Raw genomic sequence first — 13509 nt, 5'->3', positions numbered from 1 at the left:
GTTCAGGCCTGGTTTGAGGCGGAGACTCGCGGATGGTCTTCCGCGGGATCTGGGGGGGGGAAGCGCGCCCGTCCCGGTCCTTGTCAACCTCTCGGCTGCCTTCGGTACCCTCAGCCGTGGCCTCCTCCTTGGCGGTGGGCCTCGTAGGCGTTCTGCTCCCTCCTCGTGGAGGGTTTCAGTCGGGGGGAGGAAAGGTCGGTTGTGCGGGTTGCCAGGCCTGGCTCTCTCCCCACTAAGCGTGGGGTTCAGGACCATCAGCCTGCCAGGATACCCAGCCTCCCCAGGTCCCCGGGCCAGGAGGCTGCGGAAGTCCTGCCCCAGAGGCCGGGGGGCTCCGGTGGGAGGGAGGGAAGAGGCTAAAAGTGATGGGCCCTCCTGTGATCGCAGCTCCCGCTCGATGAGCAGGCGGGGGCCGGGGCGAGGGGGACTTTGCCCGGTTTCCAGCCCCACCTGGGGTGGGAAGACCCTGCTGCAGTGACTCGGGCCCTCATCACCCCAGTCTAGATTGCTGCGACGCGCTGCACGTGGGGCTGCCCCTTGGAAGCTTCGCTCGGTCCCAAACGCAGCAGGCCGTGTGCTATCCGGCACCCGCCAGCGGGAGCGCATGACACCCGTGCCACGGGCCCTGCGCTGGCTTCCTGCGAGCCTTCGGGTGCGATTGGAAGAGCTGGCGTTGGCCCATTTCACCTGGCACCGAGGTCCCCTCAGGACCACCTCTGCTGCTTCCCCCTTTGCGGGGGGTGGGGGGCCAGGCTTGGAGGCGCTAGACCCCTGGAATGGCCCCTTGTGGAAGGGAGATCAGTTCCTCCTCTAGCTGCCTCTGGAAGCAGCTGAAAACAGGTCTTCTGAACAGTGGGTGACGCCAGGATTCAGGTTCTTAAATATTATGCATATTTTATCATTGTATTTAACTGTGGATGTTTTAATTGCTTTTGCATGGCCTGTAAACTGTCAAGATTCCTTCAGGATCTTGGTGGGGTATAATAAATAAAATAAAGGGATTCCACAGCAATCAGAGAATTAGAATGGAAATTGTTCCTTGCTGGTGAGACTGGGGGTGGGGAGGGAGCCATGGGGCTGGGTCTGTTCTGGGCACAAAGATGGCACTCTTTTTTTTTTTATTTTTTTTATTTTTTACAACAAACACAAACAAACAAGAGCGTAAAAAACAAAAAAACCATCTTCCATCTTAAACCGTGTGTCAGCCAGTTACCAATCATTTGTGCCATCCTTTCATAGTCTTCACTCACCATTTATATAGAGTCTCATATTATCCAACATATATTTATATATTTATCGGTTATCAATAATTATTCATTTGTTACTAGTCTATCTATAACACCAGCTTTCATTATAAGATTTGTATCATTTTTATCCATTGATTATATATATATATAGTAATTTATATCAATTTATCAAGTTTCTATTATATAATTTCCTAATCTATTACATTACTATATCTTTTCATCCAACCATTGATAAAACAAATCCCATATCATATAAAATTGTTTGTCTTCTTGCTCTCTAATTTCAAATGTCAATTTACTCATCTCAGCACATTCCATAATTTTCTTAATAACTTCCTCCTGCATAGGTACTTTTTCATTCTTCCAATTCTTAGCAAATACAATTCTAGCCGCTGTCAAAACATTTACAATCAAATATTTCAGTTCTTTACTATATGTTTCCGATATAATTCCCAGTAAAAATGTCTCTGGTTTAAAGTCTATATGTTGTTTTGTCATTTTTTCCAACCATGTGTGGATTTTAATCCAATATCTTTTGGCTTCTGGGCATGTCCACCACATATGGTAATATGAACCAGGTATCTGGTGACACTTCCAACATTTATCGGACTTGTTATACATTCTCGCGATCCTCGCTGGGGGTAAATGCCACCTGTAAAACATCTTATACACGTTTTCTTTATATGCAGTTGACATTGTCATTTTATAGTTTTGAGACCATAGTTTTTGCCACTTCTCCAAATCAATTCCATGTCCAAAATTTTCCCCCCATGCAATCATTGTTTCTTTGACCTGTTCTTCCTCCATTTAAAATTCTAGTAAATGTCCATAAAGTTTTTTAATCACCTTTTCATCAGTACCCATCAAAATTTTATCTAAAACAGTCAGCTCATCATAAATACCTTCTGCTTTAAAATCTTTATCGAATCTAGATTGTATTTGCAAATATGAGAACCAGTTCATTTTTATACCTTGTTCTTCCAACGCTTGCATAGTTTTAAGTTCACCCTTTTCATTCAATATCTCAGTATATCTAACTGTTTGTTCCTTTTTATATGTTATTGGATAAGAGAAGGCTTCGATAGTGGATATCCATCATGGAACTTTTAAATAATATTGTCTTCTTGTCTTCTCCCAGTTTAAAAACAATGCCTCTCGAATATAATGCCTTCTAAAATAGCCCTGAAGTGCCAAGGGGGGCAAGGAAGGTGCCCACGACTGACACGCCAGCCATAGCCCGATCTGACTCCAAACACTGAAGGGTGGTCTGGCAGCGTGAGATCACATGGACCGGGTCAAGCAAAGGCTTCATGGCTGAGTTTGCCAAACATTCACTAAGCTGGGTTAGTAATCAGATTGCATGGAGGTCTGGCTGGGTGGATCTTGCAAACCCAGCCTGCTCGTGTGAACTCAGAAAAGGAATCCGTGCAACACCTGGGGTAAGAGTGTGACACGAACACGGCTTTCTGCGTGTCCTGAGGGCCGTTTTCCCTGTATTGGCCTGTTTTCCTCCCAGCGAACTCCCGTTTGGCTCTGTTGGTTTAAAGCCAGAGAAATTCTCATTGGAAGCTCCTTCCGTGCACAGCTGGCACAGCTACCCTGGGAGTTTCTGGCTTAGCACAAAGCATTTCTGGCTTTACCCACAAGGGCCAAGGGACCTCCTTGGCTTCCTTTCACAGGGTGGCCAAAGGAGGGGGCAGACTCTCTTTTTCCAGGGTGAGGGTGGGAGGCGGGCAGGAGGTCTTGGGAGAGGGCATGAGGGAGTGGCTCTGCCTGCCTCTGACCAAGGTCAGAGGCCACCCGTGTCTCCCCCACCCGTGTCTGGAGGGGGGAAGTGACGTCATCAAGGGGACCACCAAGAGCACGCAAGGTAGGAGAGAAGACCAGGTATTTCATGGGCATCTGCAGAAGAGAACTCTTTTTGTAACCAAACTGGTCTCTCGCTGGACCGTCGTCATCCCTTAGGGGAAAAAGGCTACAGCGTGTGTGACTGTCTGCTGGGCTCCCTGTCATCTGAGACTCTTCAGAGCGCTTTCGGAACTGAGGTTCAGGATCCCCAGAAACACCCTCCTGCTGCTGTGAAGGAAAACTTGCTGGTAATACAACCAACAGATGAAGAGTGTTTGGAAGATCTGTTGAGCTTTCTTTGCGAGCAAGCAAGACAGGCATTTATCATGTTGGTCATAAACATAATTTTTCTGAATACCCGACTGTATTAGGAACAAAGCAACTTTGATTTAGGGTTAGAGCAGCCTTGTCCTTGACCACACGGAGCCATTTCTAACTGCTCCGTTTTCTGGGATTGGCACAAGGCAGCAGCCTGGAGCAAGAGAGCCTGTCTTACACGGCCTGCGCTGTTCCTCGTGGATCACTTTTCCCGCCAGGACTTTGTCTGCTCTCGAGACGGCGTATTCCCTTGGCCATCCTCAGTAGGGCTTGTCTTGTCTGCTAATGGCTGCTGACGCTGGAATCCAACCCATAGACAGACTTCGATCGACTGATCGATCGATCGATTAAGTCCCATCAAGTCAGTGTTGACTCTTCCTATCTTTTTTGTTTTGTGGGTGCCTTTGACTCAGTCTTGACTCCCAGACTAGTCCCTGCAGTTTTCTTGGCAATGTTTTTGGAAGTTTGCCCTCGCCTCCTTCCCGGGGCTGAGAGGGAGGGACTGGCCCAAGGTCACCCAGCTGGCTTTGTGCCCTAGGCAGGACTGGAACTCCATCTCCCAGTTTCTAGCCCACTGCCTTTAACCACTACACCAAACTGCCTCTCCTTCCTAATCCAGCCTTACCTGCCATGCAGAGCAAGCACTGTGATCACCTCAAAATCCTCTGGTGATTAGCCAACCTTTGGAGCAACTAGATCCTAGGAGGTCCCGGGATGCTCCGCACAGACTGACCCTCCTCGGCCAGCAACTGTCCCCCGCAGCTCAGGGGCCTGATTGTTTCCTGCCATTTCGCTAGAGGCCTCTTGTTCAGAAGCAGCTGATGGGGCCGGGATCTGCGTCTTCCCCGCACCTGCCCCTCCAACGTGTCTTCCCTGGAACACAGTAAAGCTTACTCTGGACAGTAAGGGAGCCTTGGAATGTGAGTTTAATGCTCTCTGATACATGAGATTCCAGACGCATATTCTGGTGAGATGAGAATACATGCACAAGACTTGCATGGATGAAGATGTCCGTCTTCCTGCTGTGGCTTCCCATAGCTGCTCTTGCCTGGGCTTCTACCCGGGGTGAACATTTTACCCACCCATGTGTGGCATAGATGGCTTCTCTGCATTCCCCTCCATTCCATGATGCTCTGGGGTTTTAAAGCCATGCACAGGGAGGGAATTTCAGCACTTCGTGTTTGCATCTTTGGGCCATACCAGAAGGCAGAGGAGGAGGAAAGTACTGTAATCAAGAAGAACCTGGATCAGCCTTTTCCCTTTCTTTGATGAAATTGCCCCTTTATATTAGCGGTTTAGAAAACCACTTCTTGGAAGGGAGCTTGCCTTCTGAATTAAAAGCTAAAGGTTGCATTTCAGCTGCTGGATAGCTTTACCTGAAGCTCAGAATTGGGATCCATGAATTTTACCAGGACAAGGACGCTCCCTGAGCAAAGCAGGAGGCGTTCCTGAGTACTCCCACTGGTCAAAGGGGGAACCTCAGTTCTGGGGCGAGACTGAACGACTGTGGGTCGGAGGTGGCCTTGTTTTGCCTTGTGGTGCGTTTTATGATCTGACTCTTAGCCAGGCTTCATGCAGGCAGAGCAGAAGGGCTCCAGGGATCCCAGTCGATTAGGAGCTGGACAGCCAACACAGCTGGCACACCCAGCGAACTGAAGCAGCCAAGCAAAGCCATAGCAGCTTCTCCAACCTGGTGTCCGCAGATGTGCTGGAATGGCATCTCCCAGGGTCCCCATCAGCAATGAAGTGGCGGGGGAGAAATTCCACTCCAGCACATTTTCAGTGGAAAGAGCTTTGCTGCCTCTGTCACAGGAGGACGCATGGCCAGCGGGACGTGCTCTTTTTGTCCTCCTCCAGCATCTCTTTGGAGTAAAAGGGGTCACACCTGTTCTTCTGCATGAGGTCATCCACCATCCTAATCAGCTCCTCGACCTGAGCCTCTCGTTCTGCCCCTTCGGCCTTGTTGTTGAAAGCCAGGAACCGGTGCCCACACTGGGCGATTTGCTGCTTCAGAGACTTCAAGCTCTCCTCTGTCCCGGACAGCAGTTCTTCAAGAGAGGTCCCTTCCAGGTCCTCTTTCCGGGTGAACAGGATGATCATGTAGGCCTTGGCTTTAAGGCTGAAGACGTCTCTGACGAGCTGAGCAACCGCCTCTTCCTCCTTGCTGAGACGGCAAAGACGCATGACTTGGATAATGGCGTGGGGGCCTGGGGAGCAGAAGCTCAGACATTTTCTAATTTCTCCCGCAGTTACAGCATGTGAGTATCTCGTATCAAAAAAACCAGGAGTATCAATAACACCGAGAGTCCTCCCATCCTGCAGGGTAACCGTTTCCATTTTACACTTGACAGTGACGGATCCGGTCTCCATCTTGGACAGAAACCCCTTTCTCCCTAAAATCGTGTTTCCGGTTGCACTTTTCCCGTTTCCTGTTTTGCCAACCAGGACGATCCTCAGGTCTGGGACTGAAAGGAGAGAAGGAACGTCCTGACCAGTGGCATCAGGTCCTTTGCAGGAAGGAGAAGGTGGCGCCTCCCGCAACCCTCCAAACCAAGAGCTTACCTGTCACAGCTCCACCCATATTCCCAGGACTTGGACCCTCAGCAGCTAATTCAGAGTTTCTGAATTAAAGACCGAACCACGCAGGGAGCCTCTTTTGTGCTGGAAGGAAACAGAAGCCGTTCAAAAACCGTTTTAAGCACTTGGGGGTGGGAGAGAATATTTTCTATTGATTTTCTCTTCTTGGCTGAGAACAAACCGCATCCACCTCGCCAATGGAAACCTCGCAAGCTATTTCCCAAAGTTGTGTCAGCTCTAGCTGTGCCCAACCCCCTTTTCCTTTCCCTCCTACATGTCTGGGGATGGGGAAGCCTCTGCAGAATCCTGGGAGGATCGGGGCCTGGTCACCTGGCCCGCATCCTGGCATCGCGCCTGAAAAGAGGGAGAAGAGGGCCTCATCCTGCCAGCAGTGGGGTCTGCCAAACCGGGGGGGGGGCTTCATTACCCAGCCACTGGCCTGGATTTTGCAGGAAGGGGCTTCCCGCGTGGCATCCTGTGCAAGGAAAAGCTCTTGCTGCTTTCAGAGAGCCTTTGCCCGCAGCCTAAAGCTGGCACCTAAAAGCGGTGAGGCCACAGACTCGGCAGCTGACCGGGCCATTTGGGGATCGAACGGCCACCATCCACAGCCACTGCTGGGATCTACAGCCACGGGGACAATGGCCAGGCTTGGGCCCAAGGAAGCCTGAGGGTGGAAGGGGACAAGGGGGAGACAGGGCCAAGCTACGGAAGCGAAGGAGGAAAGTGAAATAAGAGATGGGCTGTTCTCAGAGAGCGCAGGCAACCTTCACTGGCACCGTCCTGTTATGATTTTCAATACATTCATTTTTACAAAGTAAATAATGACGATGCATCTCCTATTTTAGTAATTTTAATGCGTTTCCCCCTGCTTTGAACATGTTTAACAATGAAAACATTTGCTTTGTTTTTTTTTTAAATAAATCATTCATCCAACAAAGAACTTCTGAACTGGCTGTGATTGGCTTGCAACAGGTATGGCTCCTGCTTAACCTGTTTGAAAAAGGAACCCCCAATGCCGATCTCTGGGCGGAAGTTGCGTTGCTAAGTGTCCAGCGGCACACCGTCACTGTCCCGTTCGCTGACATTTTTGAAGTTTAAAATGCATTCATCTCGCCTAATTTTGCAATTGTACAATATGTTGGGGGAATCTTTGCTACTGGCCCCCCAAACCATCCAACTTCAGAGAGGTGCCAAATACCCTGACCCAGAGGAGAGCCAATTTCCAATATGCCAAACTTGTCAATCATGATGATACACTTAAATCTGGAAGACTGTTTTTGTACATGGTCACTGCTGTGAGACTGTTATATGCCCCCAAATGGAAAGACTCTGAAATACCCACAGCGGAGGAGTGGTTGGTGAGGATGGCAGAATTAGCAGGGATGGCAAAATTGGCTCCTCTGATTAGGGAAAGGACAATAACCCCAATTTTAGCTTTTTTTTTGGTGTCAGGGGAAAACCTCGTTAAGCACAAGAGACACGCACACCAAAACACTGACCACTTCAAAATTCGAAAGGTTAAAATGTTATGAAGAGTTAGTTTAACAGGCAAAACCATAACATACTTACATAACATCCCATTGCATGGAGGACCAGGACGGGCAAGCGGTCAAAATGGACAGCTTGAAACCGAGTGGCCCCGACCCCTTGTCAACAATCCCTTTTTATTCCTTAAAACCACAAACAACAGTCTTGACTCCGTCCTTGGTGCTAATTTTACACCACTTTCCTGCTCCTTTCTCTTATCACACTCCTTTCATCAGCACTTTACTTTGTCCATCTGTTTTCCGGCTTCTTGTTCATGACTGAAAACTTTAGTCTACACAGCAATTTTATTCATTGCTCTATACGGCTGTTTTATTTGGTGTTAGCATTTATTGCTTTATAGCTAGTTTTATTAGTATGTTTCAATTAACAAAGGCCTTAAGTATTAATAAATCAGTTTTTCCCCTCACACTGGAAACCCCTTATGGACTTTTTGCTGGAAAAAGAAAAGATGAACTTGTGATTTATGGGTTTATTGATTTCTAATAAAGGGTAGACTCTGGAAAGAAGGAATGTATGATGTCACCTTAGAGAGAGAGAGAGAGAGAGAGAGAGGGTGAAATATAAATATACTTGTAACTGCTGTTAAAATCGGAAGCCCCTTCTTGACAGCTTTTTCCTTTCTTTTTCTTTCTTTGCATCTTTTTTTCCACTTCTTACTTTTCTTTACTTTCTTTTCAAAATTTGTATTGCGTTTATTCTTTTAAAAATTTCTTTAACAATTATATACATTACACTTAAATCTGGGAAATTAACCCCGTTTTTTAAAATGACAGTCAAAGATTCCTAAGTGAAAAAGGAGACAAGTGTTTCCACCCAAACATTAATTTTAAGACGGCCATTTACCAATTGTTATTTCTCTTAACAATAAAGTCAGCTTACACACACACACACACACACACACTCAATCCAAGATTAATTATTACCTCTGGGAATTAAGAAAAAGCTTCTTCTGTCCAGGAAAAGCTGACCTGAAAACACTGTGGCCTCCAAAGGCATAATTTTGTACTTAGAACAATTTATTCTTTACTCCCCAAAGGCTCAAAAACTATTCATTAGTTTTACTGGATCTCGCAGGGAAAATTCTGGCTTAGGGTGGCTATCCGCCACTGGCGAACAGGGGCCCCTCCTTCTGCCCCTGCACCTGGCAAAGGCTTCCAAGAGGTGCCACCCCTCTCGACCCCCCTCCCCCGACAGAGCACCAAAGGCAACTCTACCTTCACCTTAATGGCCGGGGCAAGTTCGCCTGGAACTGCTGGGAACTTTTTTCTTGGAGGGCCTGGCCAGGGCATAGGGCAGGACAGGATCAGAGGATGGTTTGGTTGTTCTCTGAGGAGCCGCACTGCCAGTTTCCCTTGCCTGTTTAGTGCAGAGCGGCGATCACTTCATGTCAGACGGAAGTGCCCCAGAGGAATCAGCCTTAATAAACGAACACCGTTGACATGGGAATATTGACCAGATGGGATGTTCAAGGGGACAGGGAGGCAGGGAATAAAGAATCAGAAAGGCCGCAGCAAACCTGTTTTTCACCTCCCCGCCATATTTTGGTCTGGATTCCACAATGGTTATTATTTTGTGTCTATTCGAAGCTGCGCCGCTTTCCAGAGGAAATGGCCAGGCTCCGCTAACCGCTGCAGGGCTTAAAATGTGAGAGTGGTTCACTGGGGTGTCCGTGGGACACTGGGCCCCCCCGGGACAGAAATTCCCGCACGCCGCCTCTTAGCTCTGCTCTCCTGCACCCACGGCCCTTTGTGCTCTTTTCGGTTAGGCGTCGGCAGTTTAGGAAATCTCTGCAGGGCAACAAATAAGGATACTGTGCGCGGGAAAGAGCCAAACGAAGCCGCAGAATTTGCCCAGGTCTTTTTCTCTATCAGAAAAAGAAATCAGAGTGCTGTCCGGGGAGAGTTCGGCCATTTGGAGCCCACGCACTAGTTCATATAGATATTGTTTATATTGTAAATACTTGTTGACGGAACTGACTTGAATACTAACATAAAATATTTGCTTGTAAACAGCACGTGGACCTCTCGATGGCCCAGAGCAGAGAACGCCCCCCTCCCGCTCTCCTCTCCCCGACGGCCTCCCTGCTCCGGTGGGCGGTCGCACAGGAGCCCCCCCAAAGAAAAGGAGGGCTCGCCGAAAGTCTCCGGTCGCTGAACTCTCCAAAGCGCCAGATGCCGGCGCTGCCCAGCCTGAGACGGGGCGGGGGGGGCAGGTGGGGAGACGGGCTGATGGCGGAGCCAGAAGGGAAGGCGGCTGGATCCGCTTCCCCCGCTCCGAGCGCCACCCGCCGCTCCGAGGACGGAGGGGAGGCCAGACCCGCCGCCCCCCGCCCGCCACCGCTTGCGCCCCCGGCGAGGAGAAGCAGCCGGCCGGGCACCCACCTGAGTCCGGAGGGAGCCGGGCAGACGCCTCGCTGCCTCCCGCTGTTCTCAATCGGGCAAGCCGCGATGAAAAAGTACAAACGCCTCCTGCTTCGTTCTCCTTTCATTTTCACTTCGGGCCAACAGGAAAAAAGAAGGAAGGAAGGAAGGAAGGAAGGAAGGAAGGAAGGAAGGAAGGAAGGAAGGAGGGGGGCTGCCATCCCCGTATCTTTTCGTTTGGGCACCGGCCCAGTCTCCATTGGCCAGGCGGGCTGGGCGTCCACAGGATTCGGTTCTCCTGGTTGGGTCCGTTTTTTCACCAACCGGATAGGGCCTTAACTTTATTTAGTTATTTAATTTATTTGTTAAAGCAATTTGTATGGCCGCCCAACTCACTCACGGTGACTCCAGGTGGCTTACAGAAATAAAATCCCAAATAAAATCCCACTAGACCCCCACCCCCTGCTGACAACAATACCTTCAGACAACCCCCTTGCTCCCCAAGTTGCTAAAAAAGGGGCTCCGTACCTAAAAATCGACTGTATTTTCCTTTCTCTATATACATTTTGGCAATTGATGTTTCCTGTAACAACACACTTTGTGCACTCGTTCACTGAACCTACTCGCTTTGTAAGGAGAAGGTGCAACGTACTGGGACGCTCTGAAAGGGCACAGAAACGTATTTGGCGTCACAAATGCAGGAAGAGGTTTGGCTGCAGCTCCCATAACCCTTCACCCTGACCTTGGTGCCTGTTCCACAGCCTCCTGAAAGGCGCAGCCCCCCCTCCTTGGTGCTCAAGGTTGGCCCAGATAAACGAGTGGGTTTGGAAGGCTGTCCTGCACTGTGTGAAGGGACCCCCCCCCCCCGCCGGGCAGATCCCTTGGTTAGGCCTGCAAGGGAAGAGGCTGGGGTCCTCCACTGGGAAGCTGCATAATCATGGGGGGCTGTAATCCCCCGGAGATTGATAAATAGACGGGAGCGGGTCCTGCATCCCCCCCCCCCGAAGCTGCGAGCCTTCCTGCCTCCTGAACAGCCAGGGAGCCCAGAGCCGCAGCGAGATCTTTGCGCAAGAAGGGCTTGGATTGAAGCGCTCAGGATCCACTAGTGGGTTTCTATCCCAGGAGTTCGGGGGGCATAGGCAGCCCTCCCTCCCAGTTTTCTCACAAGGATCCTGCGAGGTTCAACAGCAAGCCCGGGGCGAGGGTGGGGGAGAGGAGGGAGGAAGGAAGAGTGAAGAGAGAGTGCAGCTAAGCGGGAGCAGGCAGCTGTTGATCCCTGGCCATCCCTAACGCACTCAAGGTCGTCAGGGGCCTGAGCCCTGCGATGGGTGGGACCACCTATGCCAGGGAAGTGACTGGACTCACGGCCGTTTGGGGGCAGGACTGTGAGCAAGCGAACGTATCTCTTGGACAGAGCAACGAGCGGTCGACCTCCCCGGCGGAGAAAGGGCTCGTGAACGCAGGACGACACGCGGCGCCCTTCCAGGAAACACGAGCAGAAAGCGGCGCTTCGGCCGGCGCTGGGAAAGGAACGAGCCTTGGTTTCCCGACGCGCGCTAAGCCGCGAGGCCTGATCCAGGCGGTTGGGGTCGATTCAAGCGGCCGACCGCGGCTTAGCGTGCTGTGCGCAAGGAGCCTCCGTGGCCTGTTTCAGACCCCGCGCTGGGCCGTTGCACCGGCAGAAACAGGTTAATTCAGTGTTAGGCAAATGACACCGTGGACAGCGAGGTAAACAGCCACCCCCAGTTTCAGGAAAGTCGAACTCCCCCAAACGCCAGCCCTTTGCAGCAGCCGCGGAGATGAACATTTCAGTTTGGAGACGAGGAGCTGTCAGGGAACAAAAGCGCCTCATCTAGATTTCACGGCGAGGAGGGGTTGACTAGATGGCCTCAAGGGCCCCTCCAGCTCTCGGATTCCGAGATTCTTCCAGCGGGAGCTCTTCTGCTCGCTTGTCCTCCCCAGGGTCCCCAGCCTGTCCCCTGCCTCTGGGCCGCCCATCTGCCGCGCTCTGGCTCTCGGGGCTTGGGAACCGTCGCCCGGAACTGGACCCCCTGGGGAGCTCCCCCCCTCCACCTCCCCTCCACCCCCGCGACTGAGCAAAGCCGCAGCCCCTAAACAGGAAGAGGAAAGCGAAAGTGAAAGGGCGGAGGGAGCCCGCGCTGCTTGGAAGTCACGTGGATGAAGAAAAGCCCCTCCGCCCAGGCGCGGGGAACGGGCGGGGCGCTGTCCGCAAACGGGCTGCTCCTCGCTGCGCTCGCCCCCCTACCTGCGAAAGTCAGGCTCGCTTCCTCCGCTCTTGGCAAGCCAGCTTTGCAGAGCGGCCCCCGCCCCGCCAGTTCCCAGCAAGGAGAACCGAACAGCTGTCCCCTGCCTCTGAGCCGCCCTCTCTGCGCCCCTTCCCCACCTCTGTCGCCCGTAACTGGACCCCCTGGGGAGCTTCCCCCCCTCCATCTCCCCTCCACCCCCGCGACCGAGCAGAGTCACATCCCGTAAACAGGAAGAGGAAAGCGAAAGCGAAAGGGCGGAGGGAGCCCGCGCTGCTTGGAAGTCACGTGGATGAAGAAAAGCCCCTCCGCCCAGGCGCGGGGAACGGGCGGGGCGCCGTCCGCAAACGGGCTGCTCCTCGCTGCGCTCGCCCCCCTCCCCGGAAAAGTCAGGCCTCGCTCCCTCCGCTCTTGGCAAGCCAGCTTTGCAGAGCGCCCTCCCCCGCCCCGCTTCCCAGCAACCAGAGCTGAAAGCTGGCTGCCTAAAATTCAGGGGGCGGGAAACAGCCACCCCCCTTAGCAGCGGTCAATATCTTGACCCTCTAGGGCATCCCCAGTCCCTTGAAAACCCTCCCCGCCCCGCCCGGCAGCTTTCCAGGGAACGTGCCGAAAACGGACTTTAGGGAGGACCGGCGGCCGCCGCGGGTCCCGCGGAGCGTCGGGGCTCCCGGCAAGCAGATCGTTGAGCGCTGCGGGACCACCGAGGGTGCTCCCGTGGGCTGACTGGGCGCCAGAGCCCCCTGCAGCTTCCCGGGAGGCCCACGCTCCCCCGAGGGGGGACCGGCTGCTATGGAAGCGCTGCGTCTGTCGGTCAGGGCCCTCCCGGCTCTGGCTGGCGCTGCTTTTCCTGGCTGTGAAGTAATATCGGGGGCTTTTCTGCAAGGGGGTTGTCAGAAAGAGGTCCCGGAAGGTGATTTCCACAGTGCGTGAAGGTGGCCGGGTTGAGTTGGGGGGGGAGGGGCTGGCGTTCCGGCTCTTTGGGCCTCCTCTGGATGCGTTTGAGTTGAGAGCACCGGAGGCGCCGCGCCCGGCTCTTCTTCGCCTTCACCCCCCGCCGTTTCCAGCACCCGTTTTATTCTGCAAAGGCCACTTCAGAAGAGATAACCCGCGTAAAAATCGATCACTGTCTGCCTAGAAAATGCCTTCAGGAAGGTCCTAATCCTAGTCCCACCGCTATGAGTGGAATAAGTCCTTCTGTCCCACAAAGGAATCAGCGTGTCTTCCAGGGGCGTCTGTGGAGTTTGGTCAAAAAGGTCAAGATGGCAGCCACAAGAGTGCAACTGCAGTTCTACCCATTTTATTATGTGACACGCAGTAACAAAGGCAGAGCTCTGATTGGACCATTGA

The 13509-nt window shown here is 52.1% G+C and overlaps 1 protein-coding gene across 2 annotated transcripts; it reads right to left on the bottom strand.

Annotated features, from left to right (window-relative positions):
* Nucleotides 1-1167: 1167 nt before the first annotated feature.
* On the bottom strand, nt 1168-12329 carry LOC103066183 (GTPase IMAP family member 9-like). Of its 2 annotated transcripts, none has more exons than XM_088150741.1 (3): nt 12165-12329; nt 5976-6074; nt 1168-5878 (listed from the first exon to the last, which is right to left on the bottom strand). In XM_088150741.1, the coding sequence occupies exons 2-3, from the start codon at nt 5992-5994 to the stop codon at nt 5220-5222; spliced, it is 678 nt and encodes a 225-aa protein (XP_088006867.1). In that variant the 5' UTR covers nt 5995-6074; nt 12165-12329; the 3' UTR covers nt 1168-5219. The 2 variants fall into 2 exon arrangements, with proteins under 2 accessions (XP_088006867.1, XP_088006866.1); XM_088150740.1 differs by lacking the exon at nt 12165-12329 and adding an exon at nt 9920-11947.
* Between the last annotated feature and the right edge of the window lie 1180 nt (nt 12330-13509).

This window comes from Python bivittatus, unplaced genomic scaffold (genome assembly GCF_059951505.1).
Source record: "Python bivittatus isolate LINGU-HERP-01145 unplaced genomic scaffold, Pbiv_v1 ctg000610_np1212, whole genome shotgun sequence".
Classification (NCBI taxonomy): Eukaryota; Metazoa; Chordata; class Lepidosauria; order Squamata; family Pythonidae; genus Python; species Python bivittatus.
Note: the sequence above shows the minus strand (reverse complement) of the source record. Positions and strands in the feature narration are given on the sequence as shown.